We start from the raw sequence: 25,068 nt of genomic DNA on the forward strand, positions 1-25,068 counted from the left end.
TGCTTAATTATACTAGTTGGACATGGTAATGAGCGTTGCTCTCAGTTTACTCTGCTCTTAAGAGCATGCTCATTGTCTGCTAGGGTCCTGGCTAGAGTGTATTAAACGAAAAAGAATCTTAAATTGGTCAGTTTCGATTTATGAAACATCCACAAGATTTCGTAGAATCACCAACAATTGACCAAAACCAAGCACATTATTTGATTTTGATTCAACATTTTTTTCAATTTTACATTAAACTCCATGGCTCTGGGTGTAGTGCAATCAGGAACAAATGAAAAATCATCAAATAAAAATGCAAAATCCGTACCAAAGAGATTAAAAGTTTCTCTCAGTGCAGTCACACAAAATCAATAAAATTTTAATTAAATGTGAACATAAATCTTCACGCATCACAATTGTAATAATTTTGTGCATTAACATATATAAAAAAAAATTATTTCTATTAAATTACAACAAGTTAAAAACATTGAATTAAAAACAAAAAAAAAAGAATCATGTACAAGGAATATGAATCTATTCAGTCAGATTATTGTTACTTTTGTTTAATCCATTCGAACTATTGTTGATATTGATTGTGGTTGAAATATTATGGTGGGATGGTTTTCCATTCATTGCCACAGTCGGCTTCATGTTTACATTTTGTGATGTCGATCCTGTTGCCTGCGAATTTCTCCGTGTTTCAATACGCTTTTGTAATGTCGTTAGTAAACCACTCAGAACATCGTGATTGGGAATTTTTTTAGCAAAGAGTAAACGCTTCACTGAGTCATCATATGTAAGCAATGCGACCATATTTTGTAGTAGAAATCCTTGGCAATATTCCATTAATTTAGATGCATTGTATACCTATATCCAGATTTGTAGTTGGCAGCGTGTAAATGAAATGTGATTGTTTAAAATTTATTGATGCATTGAAAAAGGCACAAATCGGAAGTTGAAAGGACACTCGAGACCAGTGAAACGAGAGTGTTGGAGGGATAACAATATCGAAAATGTGTCACAACTTACCTTAGCATGGATGTACATAGCAACAACATTATCAATGTCGATTATTTCAGCACAACGAGCTTCTGTATATCGTAAAAGACCTTCCAGTTGGAAAAAGCTTGCAGCTGCCATCAATTCTAGTACATCAGCATCATTACCTGATAGTTCTAAACTATGTGTTCCACCGCTATACAAATACTGCATGACCAACTGTAAATGAAATTAGATTTTTGTCAATATAAAAGCTTAATCAATATAAAATGAGACAAAAACTTTTACATAAAGATGAACTTTTAATTAATTTGCAAATTAAAAACAGCTAAATACAGGAAAATCATTCAAAGCATTTAAAATTCAAATGAGCATTGTTTGATCAAACATTAAATGACTCTGGTTGAGTGAATGATTTTTGACAAAATATTTGAAAATAACATGAAAAACAGTAAAATGATTGTTTTAACCCCGAGCGGCACAAATGAAGAAAGCTCTGCCATGGAGCTTTTGAGGTTTATTTCTACATGGCAGTCATGAAAGCCCATATCGAGTTATTAAAAGAGTTACACGAATATGTTGTTTGAGTGTGTCGCTTGAGTATGTCGCTCGAATGTGTCTCTCGAATGTATTGCTTGAGTATGTCGCTTAAGTGTGTTACTCGAGTGTGTTGCTTAAGTGTGTCGCTCGAGTGTGTTGCTCGAATGTGTCGCTTGAGTATGTCGCTTGAATATATCGCTTGAATGTGTCACTTGAGTATGTTGCTCGAATGTGTCGCTCAAGTGTGTTACTCTAATGTGTCGCCTGAGTGTGTCGGTTTAATGTGTCGCTTGAATGTGTCGCTCGAATGTGTCACTTGTGTATGTCGCTGGAATGTGGCTCTCAAGTGTGTCCCTCGAGTTTGTCGCTCGAATGTGTCTCTCAAGTGTGTTACTCGAATGCGTCGCTCGAGTGTGCCGCTCGAGAATCAGGATTATATTTGAACAAGCAGATATTCAATTTTGCAACAAATCAAGCATCTAGTATTCTTTTTTGGGGTTACATATGAGATCTATTTCGACCAGATAGTGATTTCCAACTTAATTTATCTAAAAGCTATATGAACTTTTCTTTTCAATTTCGTCTTCCATAAAAGCTATAAATCTTTGATAGTGAAGGCATAAAAGTTGTTTCACGCAAAGTTCATCGAGATAACAGGAAAAATATAAAGCATGAAAAAAACTACTCACCTCAAAGATATGATATCGTATGTCGTTGATTTGAACGGTTGGTGTTCCATTTCCTTCACTAACCTTTGAACTTAATAAGCTTTGGAGTCGTGGCGATGCAGTGACGAGAACAATTTTATGTCCATAAAAAATTTTCCCTTCCACTCTAAATGACGCGAATAAAAAAAAAGAACATACAGTGATGGAAGGAATTAGCAACAAAAAAAAGGTTCGATAATAAGAAGACTTTAATGACAGTTATAGCAATTGATGTGGAGCATGAAAAGGTTTAAAAATATTTCGCGTACATACAACAACAAAAATAGCTTACCTAAACGTTACGTCACTAAGCTCCGAATTGTTGACAAATTTCGGATCAATGCGTGACCCATTAACTGGTTGCAGGACGGACTCTTTTATGGGTTTTATTGGCTCCCAGCCAAAGCATGTACTAAAAATATCTGCCAACAGCAATGTCGTTCCTTCTTTCTGTAAACACAATTTTTTCCATGACCGGCAAATCGACACAGAAAGAGCAATGGAATTAAAAAAAAAGTTTAAAAAAACATGAAATAATCGAAGAAAAAAAGACGAAATTAAATTATGCCACGAGCTTTTTATACATTTATATCTTCTCTTTCTTCTTCTTTTACTTGACTGCTGCTCTTCCTCCTTCCACATTTTTTTTAAGCTTCCATTGGAGATGAGGGAAGTTTTTACTACATCTTATTGTTTTCTTTCTATTTTCATCCTATTTTTTTTAACGTTCCTTTCTCTCTATGACATTAAAATTTAATTAACGGAAATGAACAGCACGAACAAGTGTTCCTTTCCGTTGTACAAAAAAAATTATCTTTTTGTCCTTGTTTTAACAAACAAGATAAATCAAACGGGATTAGAAAATCGGGTCAGCTTGAATTATATGACTGATTACCTTTTATGTATCTAGACTAGGCTACATCTAGGACGGTCTGAGTGAGTGATAAATGTCATCAAAGGTGAGGATTGTCTTCGAAAACTCACTAGTGATTAAAATTTGTTGTCAAATATCTTTAAAAGCATTAATGTAAATTTCTATGGCATCATTGAGTGAACGGAACGGTACCCTCTGCAGCAAAGAACGTGAGAGCACGTACAGAGTAAGCTGAGAGCAACGCTCACTAGCATGCTCATCTAGTATGTTTAAGCAATTCTTAAGATGAACAAGCTGTCAGCAGCATACTCTCTGCATGCAATAGTATAATATTGTTAATATTGCAGAAAAAGTATAAATTCAAATGAATCCCAGATTAGGGACTCGAACCCACGTCCCCACGTTCTAAGACTTTCAGGAGTTTGTAACTACCACTTAGCCATCAGGGGTTATTTGACTAAATGGAAAAATTCCATATATAAATATTGCATCTTCTGTATCCCATCTAACTACTGTAAAATAGAAATACCGTTGATAAACCATTACAACAATCCCATTCCAGTAAACATTAACAGCTGGGAACGAGAACTAAGATGCATACAGAAACTAACGTACTTGATCCTAGTGAATGATCCCTTATGCTTACTCTAAAATACTTTATGAATTTCGAATTCAGAACTTTTTGAACATTCTGTCAAAAAATCATTGATATTCAAACTACATAAAAACTGTTCCGTCAATATTTAATAAAAAGCATATTTTTTGATATTCATTCCTAGTTTTCAATGTTCCTCTTTTGTCATAAAAATTTGTGTTGAGCACATCAGAATAATTTTTATCCTTTTTTATTCCACTCATTTCCGTTCTCAAAAAAAAATATTTTCCTTTGAGAATTTCCGAAAAGCAAAAAAGGATGAATAAGGAAGAAAAATAAAATGGCAAATGAAATTCACGAAGGCGAAATAAGATTTCAAAAGTCACGTATTGCCTTTGTTGTCCTCTGCCGCTTCAAAACAACAAAAAAAGAAATAAACAATAACAAGAAACAGTAACAGCAGCATGAAAACAAGTGTATATACTATGCATATGGATGCTGAATAGAAAAGCAGCACCAGTTATAGCAAAAAGAATGAGAAGAGATTCACCCGGAAGGTTGAGGGCATAAAGACGCACGAAAAACAAAAAAAAAATCACAAAATGTAAAATAAAATTATTCGAAACACATACTTTGCTGTATCGGAAAATGGAAAAGAGCAATGGCAAGCATTCCGTTACAAATTGTTGACTATAGTCATCGGGACAAACTTGTAGAAAATCCTGCAGCAATTGATCAATGACCGTATCCAAACGAAGCTCATGAGCAGCTGCCAGTGCATGCATCCAACAGTGTAAAGTCCAAGGAACACCCAATGCTCGTAGTTCTATTGTTATGTCTGTAAAAAAGGGATATAAACAAAAAATATTCATAAGACTGTGAAGAATAATTTCGGTATTTTCATAAATGTGTTTTTATAATAGGAAAGGATGCAAGTTATGAACAAATGTGAACGTAGGTTAAGTACTGTCTCTAGCGTGACTGTCTGGAAAATTTAATCTGTTGTTCGCTGCATAAGTTAAGATGATTAATTGAATATGCATTGGTAAGAGGTAATGTGTATGGTATTGTGGGTGATGGAATAGATATCTGGAGACTTTACTGGTTCATTTTATCTTTTGACTAAATTTTTCATGTGCTTAATTTTTGGATATCAATTTCAAATAATGGTGTCGTCTAGGATATCCAAAAAGCACAAGTTGGTTAATCGATCCAAAATCCAACACCAGGTCGGAGTATCTGTGGCATGATTCCGTATTTGAACCGAATCCAGCACTTTGGCATGTTGTCAGAGTTAACCTGAATACGGCACTCTGGAATGGTGTCGATTTAAAATCAAATCCGGTAACCTAGCAAGGAGCCTGATTTAAAACGAATCAAGCAACCTGGCAAGGACCTTGATTCAAAACGAATCCGGTACTAAGTCAGAGTCACGCTTGCTTATAGCCGAATTTTTGATCGATTAACCAATTTACACTATTCAGAATGTAGGTTCAACTTCCTAGCTAGATGCTTCAGCTGAGATTATAATTCTTAATGTTCCCTAATCGATGTTCAATGCAAATCTGGTCTGTTTTTCATGCAAATAACTTGAACAACACTCAAAATGTCTTTCAGTCTTAAAATCTTTGAATTAGGTCACTAGACTCAAATTTGATAACAAGCAGTTAAACTACTGTATACCGTTAAATATTGAAATTGAGAAGCACCATTTTTGACTTCACATCTTCATTCCATAGCAGAAACAATTATGCAAATTATTGATACTCAATTACTCAATTTAGATAAGCTGCAGTTAACGAAACGAGCAAAAATTTAGTAATTCATTGTATTGTAAAGAGTTGCTGGAGGAGAAAAAAATATCAAACCTCTATACAAAACATGCATGTATGTACACACATGGCTGGTGAATGAAGCAAGCAGAAAAATGGAAATAGGAAAAGAATGTAAAGAGGAAGGGAGAAAAAAAAATGAAAAATTGATTATTCGTGATATATTTGCATACTGGATGTAGAGAAAATAAAATAATTTTTTTTTCCTATTCCTGCTAAACTTTATACTGCATGAAAATGAAAATCTGACATAGAATCCAACATACTTGCAGTAAAAAAGCTAATGCAATGCTTTCATAATTCTGAAGCATCGACATCGGTACCAGAAAAACTTTTTTTTAAAGCATCGCAGGTTTCTCTCTTTTACTCACTGCGGAATTAATTTGAATGCATTACAGCTCACTCGAGTGAACTCCGGTGAGTTCGTGTAGTACAAAATCAACTAAAAGGAAATGACGGAAGAGATGTCTATGAGAAAATTTTATCATGAAATCAATAGTTGATTGCAAGAGGAAAGGAATTTATGCTGCACAGGATAATGAAGAATAAAAATATGGGAAATGAAAGAAAAATCTGAAATTGCATTTTCATAAATTCATAAGGCAGAGAACAATGCTTGAAGGATTAAAATTATGAATAATTTTTAGCATCTGTAGATCTTTAATGACGATTATTTTTGCTGATATATTGTAATATTTAAGGAAGTTCAGCATATGTGGGAGGACATGGATCACAATTGATCTGTACATCCAGTGAAATAAGCAAGGAAGTCAGTAGTCAAAACAACTACAGCAAATAATTAGATACTCAAAAGCCCACACTCAACCAGCCCACATTATATTCATATCTTTAAAATTATTACAGCATATACAAAAAAGAGCTTTTTCCATACCTAAATAATTATTTTCAGCCGAATGATACATGGCTTCCTGCAGCGCACGAATTTGTGTCTTACTCAACGAAGGCGGAACCTCATTTTGCCTTTCATGTGACGAACGCGTATTTCCATCGCCTTCAGCAAGCATTTCTTCTAATGACAACACATCTCTTTGCTTTTCCGGCACAAATGGATGTGACAGTAATTTTCTAAGAGTATATCTTTGTCCGTGTGATGTGGCAACAGAAATTGCACTAAAGCATCCTTGTTGTGCTTTACCCGAAAATGCCATAGAATTTTGCTTTGTTGATAGAAATGATGATGCTCCATGTGCGAGTAGAACAGACACGTTCTCAATGCATCCTGAACCGCTTGCAACTTGCAATGGCGTAAATGTACACTTTTCTTCACTCAATCGTGCGCCACCTTCCACTTTTGAGCCACGTTCTAGAAGAACTCTTAATGCTTGATAATTTCCACGACACGCTGCAAATGTTAATGCTGTCCAGTTCTGTGTCTCGGGATGAATGGCAGGGCAACTTGGATGACCGATTGTTGGAACTTCAATATTTGGATTTGCACCCGAATCAAGGAGCATTTGAATTGCTGTCTCATCATTAAGTATTGAAGCGACCATTAGTGGTGTTAGTCCTTGATGATTTAATGTATCGTATCTAGAAATATTGACAGTGATAAAATGAATAAGGTGAGAATGACGTCGATAAATTTTACAAAAAGCTGTTTTAAATTGCAGGGATGGATTGGCCTGAGGCTGTCTAAAAGTACCTCTGAAATTTATTTTTTGTGAGAGCTTAGTCAACTTAGGACGTACCAAAAAATTCAATTAAGGATTATGAAATATGAATCACGTCATGCATTGAGGTAAGACGAGCACACACAAAAAAATTTGCCAACCCCAGACGACGAACAGCTTTCATCAATAAAACGTTAATGTACTTTATGTCGAACAAAATGTCGGAGAATGGAATGGATCGCAATAATCATAAATCATTAAAAAAAAACTACATTACCTTGTCGTCGGTGGCACAAGTGACATGGCTTGAACTAATAACTCTGGTATACCTGATAACATTAATCGAAATGCTAATTCAATCGTTGCACGTCTCCCACACTCGGCATAATCATCGTTACCATTAGAATTTGATGAGTTTGATGATATTGACCCATGATTATATGGAATATTTGATGGTATTGTGTATAATTTTGCTGATGGCAATTCCTCATAACATAATATTTGACGCGATGCACAATCAACACCGGGTAAAAGTAGACGCGCCGCTTGTATAATATCATTTCTATCAATCAATGTCGAATGTCGATATTCTGTATGGGCCGATGCCACTCGAAGCCATTCAATCAATGGCGGTAATACTATGTATGCACGCTCATAGCAAAGCTCTTGAATGTTATTATTAGTAATAGCATTACTGTTTGTCGCATTAGATGCTTGGCCTGTTGTTGGATTATTACTACTACCATTTCCATTGTTGCTATTGTTATGACTGCTTACATTGTTGCCTCCATTGCCGTTGTTTGCTATACAATTTAATAAAAAGAGGATAAAGAAAAAATTTTAGTGAGAAGGAGGTTAATCAATGGCTATATGGATAAAAAAATATGAGAATATGGTGCGTATAACAGTCGACAATTGACAATATCCATGGGCTATTGTGACAAGATATATAGAACTTTCTCTCTTTCTATATCGTCCCTTCTTTTTAAGATCATGAGAGTTAAATATGACAAATGTTTTTCCAGTAGCGTGTCGAATATAACAATAAAGAAGACCGCACATGAACATAGAATCAGAATCAATGGAACGAATATGATCTTTAAATTTTTGATGAGATTATGAGAATGTTTAAGTATTTTTGAAACTTTTATGATTCATTCGAATGGAATGTCGGCAATGGACGTATCATACATACAATAATGATGATGCATCGTTTAACTTTGCTTGACTGTATTGAACTGTCTTTAAGTTTTGTATTTTATGAAGGTATGGGAATTTAAGTCATTTTGTCAAATTAACTGGTTAACAGACAATGAGCATATTCCTCTAAATGAGAGTGCTCATGAGCATTCTAAATCAATATAATTGAGCATGCTCAATATTGTGAGCAAACTCATGAGCATGCTTCTTGTCTGTTCGGGACTAAAATTAGAAGTTAATTTCAAATGACATTCAGAAATATTTTAGTTCAAGATTTCACGCATGCTTTGTACTGCGTATATCAACCATAACTAACATGTTGGGAATATTATAAAGTATTCATACCTTAGGAACCGTACACTAATTACGTAAGGCTCTTATTATGACTGGATAGGCCACACACTTCGAAAATGGAATAGTGTTGTAGTTGAGGGAGAGACACAAGCTTGCTATAATGCCCTTGGTTGGAATCCACAAGGGAAAAGCTTCTAGGTGCTCCAAGAGCAACATGGCGAAGGACAGTAATAAAGAATGATTGTTAGATGTCAAAAGTGAGAATTTATAAAAGCTTTGTGATATAACCAGCAACAGAGTCAGATGGAAAGCATTTTGTAGCAACCTAGGCTCCAAGTCGGAGCATGGTTCCAGTAAGTAAGTAAGTAAGGCTCTTAAGAGGCTTGGGTCAAGTAATTCTGTAACGCCTCAAACTATGGTTCTACGGAGGTAGGGAAGAAGGACCGAAAAATAAATTTCCCATGTTACGTAATAAGTGAACGGTCCCCTAATCTATTTCAAACCTCAAAACTCATTAAACAAACTATTTAATTTAATTTCACATTTAAATTTCCCTAAATCCGATTGTTATTCTAAACAAAAATCTTCACGGTAATTTTTAAGGTCTTTTGATCTTTACAAAAATCCTCCACGCATATACTAAATATAATGCGAGATAATACTGTATGAAGAATTGGATTTAAATATTATAAACTGCTCTCATGTCAAACATATTACACACAGTATCTGTAAGAATCTCTCATGTTCGTTGATTAATTTCAGTTTCTTTTTTTCCACTTCAACATCAGCGATCAAAAGAGAGTCTTATATACAATGAAGAGGAAGAAGACAATGAAGAAGAGAGGAGAGGAGAAAAAAAACAGATATAAGGAATACATACCTTCATTATGCTCCAGCTGTGAACATCTCATAAAATAAAAGAGTTCACGCAATGCTGCCTGTGACATAGTGATATGATTGCTACGCTTTTGGGATCGGTTAACCAAGTCTTTCAATTCTGAGAGACTTCCAACGCATGTGGTGAGTAAACATGGTTCCTGTTTATTGCTGCTATTGTTTATATTATTACTATGTTGATTATGTACAACAATTGAATTTGAATTTGAATTTGAACCACCAACTGAACTTTCACTCGTCCAACGAGGCATTGTGAGTGCACCAGAAGCAATTCTTCCGGCATTTAAATGAACAAAAGGTTGAAGAAGTCCCCATAAGTCACCGGAATTTGCAATGGCATGTTCCAATCCCATTGCTGTAAGCGTTGCTGTCGTATCGGATGGCACACATTGCAATAAAATTTCTTCCAATAAATTTTCAAATCCGGCACATAAATAAACTGCCGCATATTCATGAACCAATTTTCCCAAGCGTGCATCAATCATCCAGCGATGAAACCTTCCGACGGGCAATTGTAGACCGGCTCGTGAAGACTTTGTTTGTTTAAATGTTCCGTCACCGGATAATGCAAACATTGCTGCGGCTCGGAGACATGCTTTAATGCAGGAATCGGCAAGAATTGGACATAAAACAATTTTAAAGGCACCGGCAACTTCATGTTTAGAACATAAACCCAATACACTCGAAAGTCTTTGAATTTCTCTTGATATCCGCACTAAGGCACGAGTTAATAAATATCCAAGTCGAGGAACTGCCTCTGCTGAAATTCTGTCGGAAAATTCTTTACATCTTCCGGTTCTAATAACACGCATAAGACAATACTGACTCCATGGTGGATGTTGTAATTCAACTAATCGATTATGTGAATCAACCCATACAAATTCATCGGCACTTGTAACATTTGTATTGACTGTCTCTAATGACGAATATCGTCCTAGTCGTCTAGCCGGTTCTGAACTTTCCGAACCAGCACTTAAACTACTGTACGTGCTTGTACTTGTTTGTGATCTCAATGTTAGTTGCTGTATTGCCGTTTTAATATCCTCTAATCCACTTCCGCTCCATGGATTTTTTGTTGGTACGGCACGATGTCGAGGCTTTCCTGTACTCGCCCTTGAACGTCCATTACGGCTTGTAACACCCGCTGCTAATCGACTATCTTCAGGAACTGAACCCAATTGTCCATTTCCAGTTTTATTACTTCCGGGTGAACTACTACCATGACCGCCTGTATCTGACATCGATGCATGACCAGATGATCGATTCTCATCGGAGGAACTATCTTGCTGTATTTGCTTATGAAATACTTGAAATTCTTGAGGATTATTATTGTTATTATTGCTTCCACTACTAATATTTCCATTATGATGATGACTTCTTGTTACATTCACATTCATAGATGTTTTTGGTTTCATAGGATGAAGTTGTTGTTGTTGCTGATGCTGTTGTTGTTGCTGGTGGTGCTGTGGTGACGGATGTTGCACTTGATTATTATGTTGTAAGTGTTGTGGATTCCCAGTACTAACAGATTGATGATGTTGTTGCTGCTGTAACATGCCACTGCTATTGTTACTCATTTGTGGTTGTTGAGAATGAAATTGATGAGGCACGGGAGGATGATTTATTGGACCATTGTGAGACGGTGATGATAAAAACTGTATTGTTGTTGGTTTTGTTGGTTGTGGGGCTGGCAAATTTGCAGGATTTTGTGCGTGAAAATGTTTGGGCTTGTCGTCCACAATATCGGCGCCATTTGTTGTGACAATATCAATTTTGCTTATATTACTATTGCCATGGCCATTTGATGATGAGCTATGTCCATTATGAATAGACATTCCGGCGGATGTTGGAACAAATACTTTTCCGGCAAGACTTGAGCTTATTAAAGCTGGTTGTGCTTTTACTGGTGTGCTTTGAGCAGTTATTCCTCGCGTTGGTCCAAGCACAGCACGTTGTGGAATTGGTTTATAATTCGGATGTACAATTGTCGCATTTGATGGCGTTGCTTGTGTAAGCGTAGGAGGTGATGCCAACATTCTCGGTCCAATGTCACGCTCAGGAATCATCATAGATGTTGTGGATGTGCAATGTACACGAGACGGTGATCCAAAATGATGGACGGGCGATTTTATGTCATTCACATTATGCCTTGCATTTATCGGTGACGTTGGCAATCCAACTGAATTTTCATTCTGCTTGTTTTCATTTCCTCCCAACGGCCTCAAACTGATTTCCTTTGCCATTTTTGGCGCAATAGTTGTCACAGGCTGTTGATTTTGCATTTTTCCTTCTCCTTTCTTTTCCAGCTGCTGTTGCTTACTATTTGTAATATTTTCAAATAAATTGCGTCTATTGTTTTTCTGTGATTCAGCATGGATTAAATGATGTGATGAATTCGTATGTCCATTAGCAGAAACGTTTACTGTTTTCATTAATTTCGCTTTATTCAACTTTGTATCGGCTGCTTTTGCTGTTGATGACGATGACGGCAGCAAATCTTTGACACCATTTGAGGTTTTAAAAGGCCTTCATTGAACAGCAGCAGTTTTTTGTTTCATTTGATTTGGGAATCATTTTGCATGCAAATAAAAATTCATCAAGAAAAAAAAAGAAAGAAATCAAATTAAAAGTTTGTCAATTTCAAAACAAGAAGTAGAAGAGAAAATTTGTCAAGCGAGAAAATTTTAATTAAAAATTGTTTCCGAGGAATATTGAATGATAAAAAAATAATAATAAAAATGAAGTATACTATATATAGAGCGTTATTGTTTGGATGGAGACTGTATTGAGAATAATAAACAATAATGTTCGTTGTTAAATAAGTTCAGATTTTTTTTCAATGGATGCGAATCAGTTGTGGAACAGCAGTGTTGTTGAATTATGAAGAGCATGTGTTATTATAATGTTCGTTCATAATTGCAGTCTTGGATGAAACTGCAGCATGGGACAAACCCTGTACCAAAGTATAAAGTGCAGCCCAAAACTGCAGTCCTATGTATATAAAATGCAGGTCTGCAGTTCTTTTGCAAATCATGTATTATTATTACGTTTTATTGACAGTTTGGCATTTGACCATGGGCGTATTCATGAAGCGGGTGAATTTGGTCGTCCTTCCCCCCATTTTGTATGAAATTCTAAATTTTACATACCCTGAACTTTCTTTTTAAGCCAGTGGCTTATCATCTGGCTTATCTTAATAACGAGTAGTGGTTTCTTCTTAGTAAAGAAATGTAAACAAATGAAGAAAAATCGAAAATTTTCATGGAAATTTTAAAAAAACTGTTAATTCTTTCTTTTGATTGTCAATGTCCAAATTTGGTCCAAATATGTCTTTTAAAAACGATTAAATTATTTTGTCTAGTTTAATTAATGGCATTTTGGCAGTGGCTTATTAACGGATTCAAAAATTTTTCCAGAGTCAAATTTCTTTACTAAGCCAGTGGCTTAGTAGCCGGTAGTGGCTTATAACGTAAATTCAGGGTAACATAATGCTGCTATAGATCAATGATGAGTAACCTGTAAACTAGTGTGCCATCAAAAATTCTCTAAAACATAATGATAGCCTTGTGCGGTTTCGGTCTGGGTTTAACACCAAGATTTACAATGAAAAATAAAAGCTTGTCCACCACTGCTATAGATGGTACATATAGCAGAATTCTTGGAAAGAAACTGTCGTTAAAGACAGTATTGGATTTGATAATGGAAATCGGCAGACAGAAGCAGCGATAAAACCATTTCAGTCGCCATTTAAGAAAGGTCATGTACCACAATTGATCTGTATGGCCAGAAAAAAAGTAAGGAATTGCATAAAGGCCAACTCAATTGCATCTGACCCATAACACCTTTAAAACAACACTGCACATTTCAATGTTTTGTTTCAAAAAAATTTGTAAAAAAACAGATGGTACCAAAAATCATTTTTAAAAGTAGTGCCATCAAAAATATTTTAAACCACAATTTTTATCATCAAAATCGCTCAAATGGAACGAGTTAGTGGTGTCTCCATTCACCCGAAACAGCAAAAAAAAATCATTATATTTGGAAACATGATTAATTATTGTGACACAATTTAAAACCAACAATTGTTCAAATGTTTTCATTGGTTTTAGTGGTTTTTCATGTATATACAATATTGAATGTCCTTGCATACTCAGCAACATAACATGCATGAACAACAAAAATAAAATAATTTTTTTAGGCTTTTGTTTTATTCTCTCTTTTACTCTATTTTCGTCAGATTTTATGCATACATAAAATATTTTCAATAAAATTCGCATACAGATTTTTTTTTGCATTTCACTTCTTATTATTTTATTAACAGCACGTTCCACAATGTGTATTTTTTTATTTTTGGAATATATTTGTGTGTGAACATCAAAAAAATATTCGAAATTGATATTTTGACTTGAAAAATATTTAATCCACGCGCTCATTGGTATTTGTGTAATTTGATATTTATTTGTTGTTATTTTAGAGGATGATCGAGTGATTTGATACTTTTTTCTTAATTTCAGTATATCCAATTTTGTGATGTCTCTCAGAAAAAGGTTTAAATAGACCAAAATAGATGAAATTCTTAAGAATTTTTTTGTCTACTTTTTTGCATATTTCATTTATATTTAAAAAGAAAAAGAGATTTGCTGCCTCAGTGGGCATAGAGTATTTGCCAGTATCAAAAGTGATTATTCAGGCTTGAAACAATTTTTTTTTTCGTTGTTTCGAAATAATAAGAAGGGTCATGAAATGAAACAAGAAAAGAAATTATGACGTAAATCGTTTCCATGACCTATACAAAGTAAAAAGATTTTGCTCTGGTGAATTACTTTAAGGATTTTTTGATATCGCAATGGGTATTACAAGCTGGCATTGAGGAAATTTTTATTTGAATTGTTATTCAATACGGTGCGCATAGTTTTAGATTTGAAAGCAATATGTGGAGTATGTGAGTTGCATAAAATTTTTGTTCGATCCCTTCAAAATTTATTCAGAGAATTTTTTCGTTTGATTTTCGAGGTGTAGGCACTCGATATAAGATTCATATCTTGGTGGCAAGTTAATGTCCAGTTGATGACTAGTTTTAACGTCCACTCGGCCATTTAGTTATGTTTGATCTCAATTTTCACAAGTTGACCTTTTTATGAATCCTTCTCAATATTTAAAGTGTTCAAATTTTGGAGAATTGGGGAAGCTGAAGTCTGACTCCTAAGCTGAATAAACGTCAAGTGGGTACCTTCTCGAGTTAATCCCTTATATCGCTAAATTAACCATTGATGACTAAACTATTCGCCGTAAAAAGTACGCTCAAGAATAGAGTAAAATCCGATTCAAAACCCTATGTCTAAAAGGTGGCATCCCCACAATCAAGTATGGGATGGTAAGGCTTGAAATTTGGCACTTCCAAAATCAAAGAAAGGAATTTAAAGTAATCACTTAAACAGTTAATACTCCTTAAATATTTCACATTAATCCCATTTATATCCCACTTCAAAATGTCATACCCTTCCCTATAATCCATCCGATACATCACAAACCATCCGAAGTGTCAAAGACTTTTTTTTTTCATTTCTTAAATATCACAAGCAGATTGAGTTTTTATAAAGAATTTCAATTCACATGATCAATGCTCCCATTTTTGAATGATTGAATGTTCAAACAATAATTTACATGCTTGTTACATTTACCGAATGTCCATTTAATCAATCAAATATGACTTTCATTTGTATTATTATTTTCTTTTCATTCATTTCGGATAAGCTTATGAGTCTTAACTATTTCGTTATGGAATAATCTACATGTGCATTGGTTATGTAGTAATCTACATGGATATTTGAGTCTCTCAGTAAGAAGTCTGTAACAATGTTGCATAACAGAACTAGACAAGTGCTTATTCAAGTCTTAAAATTTTGGAATTTATGCTAAAACTTTTAAGGCATGAAAATGATCTCATGCTAATAAAAAAGTCGATCATATTAAATAACAATATAAGAATTAATACAATAAAGTATATCATGTGCTTATCACAGTCATTTCAATCTTTAAAGGTAATTTATACGTGAATGACTACTAAAAATACATGAAATTTGCCATTGACTGTCAAAATCGTTAAATTTCACGAGATGATCATCATTGGAGTTGTTATGGTGCAAGTGATAAACTTGAATGTAAATGTAAATTGCGTACGATTATTGGCACTTTTTTTTCATCGTTGTCAGTCTCGTAGGTGATAAAGACTTTATTTTTTCACATTTAATGCACGTCTCAGCTGTCAAAATTTCTTCTCTGAACCCATAACGACTGCTTATTAATGTATTAAATTTATAATCATATGACCTAAAATTTACATCTTTAATTCCCATTTCATGCCTTATTATGAATAATTGTTGAGATTTGCCGCTTCTTTGTATTTAATCTGAAATGTTTTGACTATATGAAAGTTATAGGTCAATAAAAAAACTTTATATTGTTTTATAATGATAATATAACATTAATCCTCAAAGATATTTGGATGCATAATTGGTAGCTTTTTTCCGTTATCATTATCGTGGTTTGATGTTACTGTTTATGAGCTATATGGATATGAAGATGCACGGTTTGTCATTAAGTTAATGGAATGGACTTATGGATTTAGTGTTGATTTTAGGAAAAATTTTGGTTTTAGTCTAGTTCAGAAGTGGACAACCTTTAAATCTTCAGGGCAAATCTTGCGGGTATGCCAAAGCCAAAACGCTACACGGCATACGGTTCATGGTATTTTGAAACTTTTCTGGCGACACAGCAGTGAGCCACGGCACACAGGTTACCCATCCCTGCTCTACTTAGTGCCTAATAGACTATTTGAACCCCTAACAGGTAAAGCGACCGCTGTTAGGTACCGTAGTGATGTTTCTGTACCCCGAAGGCATACTCTTAGTCTGTTAAGGAATGTAAGACATGTTTAATCCTAAGAATGTTTGACTGAAGTGAAAACTTGTTCAAATCAGTACAATCATCCCTAAAATAACATGAAAATATTTTTATATCCCTAAATCTGAATCACTTCACAATTTTAAGGCATCCTTTTATTCCAAGTCCTTGACATTTCAAATGACTTTCGAAAAAATCCTCAAGTAGCCTCTTCCCGTCTCAAAATCAATCTAAACACTCCTAATATTCCCAAAACAAATCACTTCATCCACCTGACTGAAACCATCATCAAAATTTAGTTTTGAATTCTTGCTCACCGTTTTTGGCTACATGAATTATTTAATTTCAACTTCTGTCTCAGTTTGATGATAAATCAACCTTCAAATTAATCTCGACAAATAGATTTTAAAAATTCTTAACCTCCGTTGAAGCATTAAACAGCATAAAACAAAACTGAAGAGAATTGAAAGGTTGATAGAAATTTTTTATATTTTTCTTGTTGTTTTGTTTTATACCTTCATTCATAATTTATTGACGCAGGTTGAAAATTGACTTTGAAATGATGATAAAGAAAGTACAAATTGAGATATTTTCGATGCTGCAGGATGGATTGTCGATTAAAAGTTGAGAATTTGGAAGATTTTTGAAACTTTGAAATTTTTGAGCTTAAATTAGATTCTCGTCTGACTCCCAGTAGGTGCCGCAGTAAATTATTCACTAATCTGTCACATAAACGTCGAAGCATCGGCAGCCTTTCATATTTCCTTCATAAAATATTGTTACATTGTAAAATGTGACACTTAATTTTAATTCATCAACAAAACATTTTGTATCAATAAATGCAAATGAGGCAAAAATATTCCTATAAAATTCATATTTTATTACATCTTTTACACGTTATTTTTAAACGAAATTCCAATGTCCGATTTATTCAAGAGAAATTCATCAAGAAGCGAAATGGAATGATATTTGGAAATATGGATATATATGTAACATACTTTTAAATTCTCTCACATTTCTACATTTTTTTGACCAGTTTCTGACTCATGAATGAAAGACAAGGACCGGAACTTGAAACTGTTATAGAAAGCAAATTATCCTATTATTTTTAAGCATAATATTTATTTTGAGAAATTAATAAATTATAGGTATTTAAGAAGGTGATAATTCACTAAACGAACTCCACATGAGGCTGAATAAATTACGTATATAAGCTTAAGACTCATGGCAAATAATTATTTGATTAACATTATTGATTGAGTAGTTATTTTCTTCCTATTTACGATGATTGACGTGTTTTATAGTCACTGAATAGTTTAGATTCTAAAACCTCGAATGTATCATATTTCATAATACTTTATAGTCATAACTTCATTTACAAACCAGATTCTCTTAGCTCTAATTTTAAGAGAATTTTATTGAATTTTTATTTATGCTAATTTTGGAAGAGAAATTTGAGAAGACATTGGCACAGTTTTAGAGATATTTTATTCAAGATTTCCAGCATTTCTTAAAGGTCGTTTGTAAATGATTAAGATTTTATTAATTGTTACTAGCGCCACAACTAAGGAAGGCTCTATGGAGCTGTTAAGACACTTGCAAAGTTCGTTTTTTAACAGCAAATGGAAGCCGCCTACATGTAAAGACAAATGACAGCCGATTCTATTTTAGTCGCTTTTTTCATTCAAAATTCTAGTCAACTTCGAGTTCTAATAATAGTTCTAGATAGAGGTGTGCAGGAAATGGAGTTTCGACCAAGAGGCAGGAGAGTTTTAGGGGTCAAGCCCCTCACCTGTTCCATTTTTCCATTCTCTTGAAAACTCTTCAATTTCATAGAATTTATTGTCATAAAATCTTTAAACATTCCTTAATTTTTGTGACTCGTAAAAAATTCAAAAAACCCAAAAACTTGCCCAAAACTATTTAGGCTACGCCTCTGTCAAAAGTATCAATCAAAATCATTTTTCAAACTCTTTTGAACAATTTTTTACGCAATTTTTTTCCCGTTAGAATTCACAAAAATTTTCGATAACTTTTCTATTAGCCAATGCCAATGTCTTTTTAATGCTTTTATCACATAAATTCCATACTTAATTCTTATTTATTTTATTGCATATTCTTCAATTTCACTATAATTCTCACCAGATTATTTTCAACACAAATTATCAAATTATTAAATATTTAAGTATTCAAACTTATGTTCTTGAAATTAAATTAAAAGATAATTTTTTAAGAGTCAATTTAATGAGCACATATAAAATATCCTGGATTTTAACTTTTTGTCTTTTTTTGTCAAGAGAATAATAAAATGCCAAAGTCACACGGGTGAATGAGATAGAGTTAAGTGCACTTTTAGAGAATATTCAGTTACAGCTTTTTGAGTAAATAGAAACATTCCGTACACTATTCGAGTATCATTGAGCTTTAATTGAGAAAAAAACATTTTCATTATTTAGCAAAACCAATAAAACACTTTTAATATCGTTTCATGAGATCAGCATTCACTGGTTCCAGTTGTGGACAAACTTTTTCTGTCGTGAGGCACTTTTTTGAGTCTGAATATTTTTGGTGATTTTTTCACACCTTAAAAACAGAGCTCGAAGTCGACTTGAATTTTGTATGGAAAAGTCGACTTAAGTCGACAAGACTGCATGTAAAATTCAAGTCGACATCGATCTCTGCTCAAAAATTTAGCGACACAAAGCTTCCCCAACACTGTCTCTTATAAGATTTAGTTCTATTTAATAGGCCAAGAGTACGAAGCAAAATTCCACAATTCTTAATACCTTCATTCTATATCACAGTTAAATTCAACTCAATTGTGTTTAATTCACAATTGTTCTCAACACACGTCGCCGTTAATTGAGCATTATTTAATTGATATTCAATGATTATGTTAGCGAAATGAATTTTTAAGTATCTTTTAATTGCCACATGTAAACGCGTAATGCGAAACCACTTTTATTTTATGAGTAAATCATAAAAATTCCTTAATACAGCATAACTTGCTCTCGTTTATTTTTTTCTTCATTTTGTTTCTCAATATTTTTTTATATTTTTTTATATTCTGTCAAAAAATAAACCACAATAAATTATTATTTTGAATATCACACAAATATTGCAACTTTTTTTACTGTTGTATATGCACACACATAATAAATTATTGACTTTTTTTTTTAGTTCCACACAGCAAATGACTCTCTGAATCATTGCAATAAAATTCTTACGTTATTCCTTTGTAATGTTATACATATGAACATAATGTAACGTAAGTAAATAACTTTGTCTCCCTTTCTAAATGCTTAAAAAAAAACTTCTTATTTTTTGCGCTCTCTATCACACACTCGACAACTTAATGTGTCGTTGTCGTCGTCAACAACTTTACGTCTTTGTCGTAGAAAGGTATATCAAATCACATATAACGCGAGAAAACGGTGAAGAAACAGAAGAAACATTAATTACCTATAAAAATTTTTATGTAAATTTGAGAACTTTTTTATTTTTTGCTCTTTTCTTTTCAATTTTTTGACACTTTTTGTTGTCACTTTTGGCTATTTTACAGTGTATATCATCTCACTTAACTATTATGCAATTTTTAAAGCTATTCAATTCACAAAATTTCACGAAATTTCAATAAATTTGTTAAAATATTTGAGGATAAAAATTTTTTTCAGTCGTTTCTTGATGAAATTTTAAGAAATACTTGAAGCACAGTGGAATTGGTGTTTGTGTAAAATCACTGGTCCATAACACTGGAATATAAGTAAGCAAGAAAGGAATGAAATAAGAAAGTTGAGATTGAGATGTATGCGAGAGAGAGAAACAAGTGAGTTGAAAGACCAGGTAAATATTCAAGTTTTTTTTTGTTGTTTCTTACTAGACTGCTTTATCGATGATTAAATTGCGCGCGCATTTTAGGATCTATTTGTGGATGATTGGAAGGATCTTGGACATTTTTGGGATCTTTACAAAATTCCAAATTCAATTTTAATTTCAAAATTAATTTTAAATCTTTAAATCGCTCAAAAGAGTCATCAAAACTTCAAATTCTTATAAGAATCTGCTTATCCTCTCAGCCTAAGTCTCCCTCTCAGAACCAATTCCTCTCTTTCACCAAGCACTTAACCATTGGAATAATTTGGCATTTTGCCTCTCCTCCACTCTTCCGTCATTTATTTTATTTTTTTCATTTCGACGACTTATAAAAATAAATAAATGCAGACACATACACAGCACAGTTTGCCTATAGATATGTGAGAATATGTTTAACGACAAATACTTTATAATATTATTTTTATTTTTTTTTTTATTCTCTTGAATATGAAGAAAGAAAGAATAACAATAGTATGACTCTCAACGAGTCTCTGACTGGGGATTGTTGTTGTTGTTGTTCATCGTCACAATCAAAAGGCGAGTTCAAAGAATGGCATTTTCAATGCTCATACACGAAGTTTATAGTAAAGCAAAAGCAACTGGTTGATGTATACATAAACAAACGCTTCCAAGCATAAATACCAATTATTCCAGGATGAAATGCTATTCCAATGTACGGAAAAAAAAATTGTTTTTTTTTTTATTTTTTGTTATTTCTCTTTCATGTGTGACATGATTTTTTTCTCCTTTTATGATATGACACAATATTTTTGCACGAAATAAAAAAAATATTAGAATGAAAAATTGGATGTGCTAAAAAGTCTTGAACTTCGAACATGTATATGCCATGTCAATGAACATTGGCAGCAAGGAAAAAAAAAATTAGAGTAGCATATAAAATGCAATGTTATAACATCAATATATTATATTATATTATGTATATACTCTATGAATTATGATACATTGTTGTGTTAAAATTTAGAAAAAAAAAACTTTATCTCATACATCCCATCTACTATTCTCACATGTTCACGTTAAGTAAAAATCATATATGCTACATGCTGCATCTATCTGTCTCACAGCATCATCTATCGAATAAGCTCATATCGGAATATACGAGCGATAGATAGTTAGATAGATTTAATGTATTTGCCAACATCTATAACAGATAACTGACATTGCAGGCATTCGTAGATGAAGCATATACAGCATTTTTTTTTTCTCCTTCTATATGTATGATATAGAGTCAAGAGAGATGGAAAAACAAGGAAAATGTGTTTTAAGGGAAATACAACAGAGTACAATCATTTGCAGATGTGGCAATTGAAGCGCATTATTCATGGAATTCTTAATTTTGCAGATTATTGCTTACGAGAGTAACCATCAATTGTTTTAAAATGATAGTTCTGTCTGAAATCAGTTGGCAGACGTTTTAATTAGAGCTCATAATTCTAAACATCTACTGACATTTACCAATGAAATTGAAAAACCATGTATGGACAGGAACATGAGTATAGCAGAAGTAGCAGAGGGGAAGGTGAGAAGGGCTGCATCATTAGGCTGATTTTGTAAAGATGCACAAATAAATTCTTATATGGACATGCATTTAATTTGAAAGAGATTGAAATATGTAAAGCAAGTCCTGTAAACCAAAACCTCCTGTTACACTACATTACTGATAAAAGTGCGATGAGGTATCTGTTATCAGGTAGTAATACGGATTTGAGCTTTAGTGGTGTATAAAAGGGTTAAGATTTACTTGTTATGCTTGAGTTTGAACAATATTTAATGCACTTCCGAACAGCACAGTGCGACGAATCGCATTTATTGCCATAAAATGGGTGTGGATCAGGCGTCAAGAGCCGTCAGGGCTTCTTCGCAACATTCATTAATACGACGCCTTAGTAATGCCATAACCAACACGATATGCTTGTCATGAAGATTATCTCAGGTTGTATCATGACAGTCAGTCACACTATTGTTCATATACTTAATTTATTATTTTTTTCAGTATGAAAAAGTGCACCAAAAAGCTTTTTACGAGAAAAGAGAAATAAAAAATTATTTTTCATTCAATGCGAAAAAGAAATAGTCGGAAGCAATTAAATCACTTCCTTATTAAAGATAAGTAGAAAAGAGAGAAAATTGTAACTGACTTATTGTTTCATTATATTCCCTTTAGTTTGTCTATAACATTGGCAATAATCATATCAACGTTATTGAGGTTGGGAATTGTATCTGGAAGCAGAAGGGAATGATGGAGATAGAGAAATTTATTTCATTAATTTTTGAGTTAATTTCTCAGATTTTATGTCATTATTGAAGATTGTGAATTGATTGGAAATAAGAATCACTGTTGCTGTATTTTTAAGACCAACATCGTTTCTCAATTAAATAATCAATTCAATTGTTCAGTTAGGGATGGGAAATGAATGAAAAATTATCGAGTTTATAGCTTTTTTTACGACTCAGTCTAGTTTGAGTTGAGAAAAATGTAGTTTTATTTCCTTATTTGTGTTTGTTTATGGATGTAGGAAATGCAAATGACTTTGATGTTGAATGAGTAATTATTTGTAATATTATGCATCATAGGGGATTTAATTACTCAATATATATATGCATAATTAACGAAATTCTAATTTATAAGGATATTTACAGCAATGATTTTGAAACAAAAATCATAAAATTTCCTAAATTTCCTCAAAACTCATAATAAACTCCAAATGAGACTTAATTTATGTGTTTAAAAAGTTTAGCATATCTCTTTTATTACCCAGTCATGCCTGAGTAAACGAAAATAAAGAAATTTTGTGTAGTGTCTTAACGGCTGCTAAAAAAATTTTGTTATATCTAACATGCGATGCGATAATTACGAACTTTTACAGTCGACAAAAAATTTCCTTCAATAAAAAGCAGACAAGCCAAGCTTTAAACATTGCTAACGCGTGGACGTTATCGTTGCTTAAAAAAGCTTTGTGTTGGTAATTGCGTTTAAAAATTCATTAGAATTTTACAAACAATGAATAATTGAAAAAGTCATGTCAATTTGTACAAAACTTGTCTTTTTCTGCCTTGATACTTAAAAATTTATGTTTTAAAACACTTTTTTCGCTGAATTTAATAAAATGTGATGTTCAAATTTAATTTCTCATTCTAACTTAATCACGCAGTTTTTATTATATTGCTTAATATTCTGATAAGCTTTTAAGTATATGGATTTAGACTAATTTCAAGCAATTTTTTAAAGTTATACTTTTTTTGAGGAATTCATCGCAAAGGATTTAAAATAGAAATAATTAGAATTTTTTATGGTTAGAAAAAGAACTGCAGGTTTGCATTTCCAGCATTTTAGATGCACAGATGTGATATTTTCGATTGAACCTTATAGTTCCTCCATTGTGGAATTTGATTGGTTCCCCAGCAGGAAAAAAGCGTGCTCTCAAAAGCAGCGTAAGACGAAAACAACGCTCACATTTAGGCTCATCTAGCAAATTTCAGGAAAACAAGCTATTGAGCTATAGAGCATATTCTTTGTCTATTAAGGATTATATCAAAGAAACTAGAATTCTTATGAAGCAGCGCGTTGAAGCTTTGGAATAACACGGAAGAACGATGATCTCAGTGCTATTTTACTATGGACAAACCTAACATCACATTATATTCTATTCTTGCACTTCACGGAAGCAGGAGTTAAATTTTTGGGATTTCGGGTATTTCAATTTAAATAGTTCAAGTCTCTTTGCACAATTCTGAACATGTCATAGCTTTTAACAAGCAAAATTTGAGAGTAAAAATAGATAATATAATCTACAATTTTGCAGGATTAGAATAGCCGAAATCTAACTGCGAAGCTACATATCCACATTGTCATAAATAAATAAGTAACTATTTCATAAGAACCTTTCATCAAAAAATAATTAAATCCTGTTAAATACTAACTAAACATCATTTAATAGACAGTAAAAGATTGAAAGATATTAAATTAAACTGTCGAAAATAAACAAAAAAAAAAATATTGTCCAGCACAAATTGAAAACATTAATTTCAAACTGTCAATAAAGTATCAAATTGCACTCAATTTTCCTCATCCAATTTGATATTATTTATGGAGTTTGAAATTGCGTGAAGCATAGACTAGTTCTACTCTTTCATACACTACTATTTCAACATATTTGATTGCATTTTTTGTTGTATTTTATATCTCTTAAACATTTTGTGGAGTAGATACGCATCTCGATCTATTTCCCTTTCATTTCAGTGAATAACATATATGATAGCCGGACATTCAATCTAAATCGAATTTTTCGAGTTTGTTGAATTCAGAAATTAATAAACTTTTTGCTCCTGTCCTCCCATTCTACTTCCATATTATTTCATACAATTCTGAAATTGAATTTCGAAACTTACCTACTTCTCCATTCCTGTACAAAACTCCAATCGTAAAAGTATCCTTCATCTGGCTCACTGAAAATATCGTCATCATCATCGTTGCTGTTGCTATCATTCGAATATATTTCATCGACATCATCAATTTCCTCCTCATGTGAAAAATTTAGTTCATGAATTGATGATGTCTCGTTACTCGTGTCACATTTTCTCATTTTTGTCGTTGTCTTCTTTTTTGGCAGTGATGCTATCAAGCTCACCAATTCAGAAGCTCTCTTAAAGTTCTGTTCAATTTTTAATTTTATGACATTGTTCTCGTCGATACTTTCGATAAAAGATGGTAAAAGTTTAGAAC

The 25,068-nt window shown here is 33.0% G+C and overlaps 1 protein-coding gene across 3 annotated transcripts; it reads right to left on the bottom strand.

Annotated features, from left to right (window-relative positions):
- Nucleotides 1-206: 206 nt before the first annotated feature.
- On the bottom strand, nt 207-24,792 carry LOC139096795 (ankyrin repeat and BTB/POZ domain-containing protein 2). 3 transcript variants are annotated; one of them, XM_070648550.1, is made up of 9 exons: nt 24,735-24,792; nt 9,535-12,077; nt 7,438-7,963; nt 6,422-7,080; nt 4,330-4,535; nt 2,521-2,678; nt 2,211-2,355; nt 1,012-1,200; nt 207-849 (listed from the first exon to the last, which is right to left on the bottom strand). In XM_070648550.1, the coding sequence occupies exons 2-9, from the start codon at nt 11,981-11,983 to the stop codon at nt 517-519; spliced, it is 4,665 nt and encodes a 1,554-aa protein (XP_070504651.1). In that variant the 5' UTR covers nt 11,984-12,077; nt 24,735-24,792; the 3' UTR covers nt 207-516. The 3 variants fall into 3 exon arrangements, with proteins under 3 accessions (XP_070504651.1, XP_070504649.1, XP_070504650.1); XM_070648548.1 differs by lacking the exon at nt 24,735-24,792 and adding an exon at nt 19,917-20,125; XM_070648549.1 differs by lacking the exon at nt 24,735-24,792 and adding an exon at nt 19,241-19,433.
- Nucleotides 24,793-25,068: the final 276 nt, after the last annotated feature.

This window comes from Chironomus tepperi, unplaced genomic scaffold (assembly GCF_022539635.2).
Source record: "Chironomus tepperi strain 1889 unplaced genomic scaffold, CSIRO-AGI_Ctep_v1 contig_406, whole genome shotgun sequence".
In the NCBI taxonomy this organism is placed as follows: Eukaryota; Metazoa; Arthropoda; class Insecta; order Diptera; family Chironomidae; genus Chironomus; species Chironomus tepperi.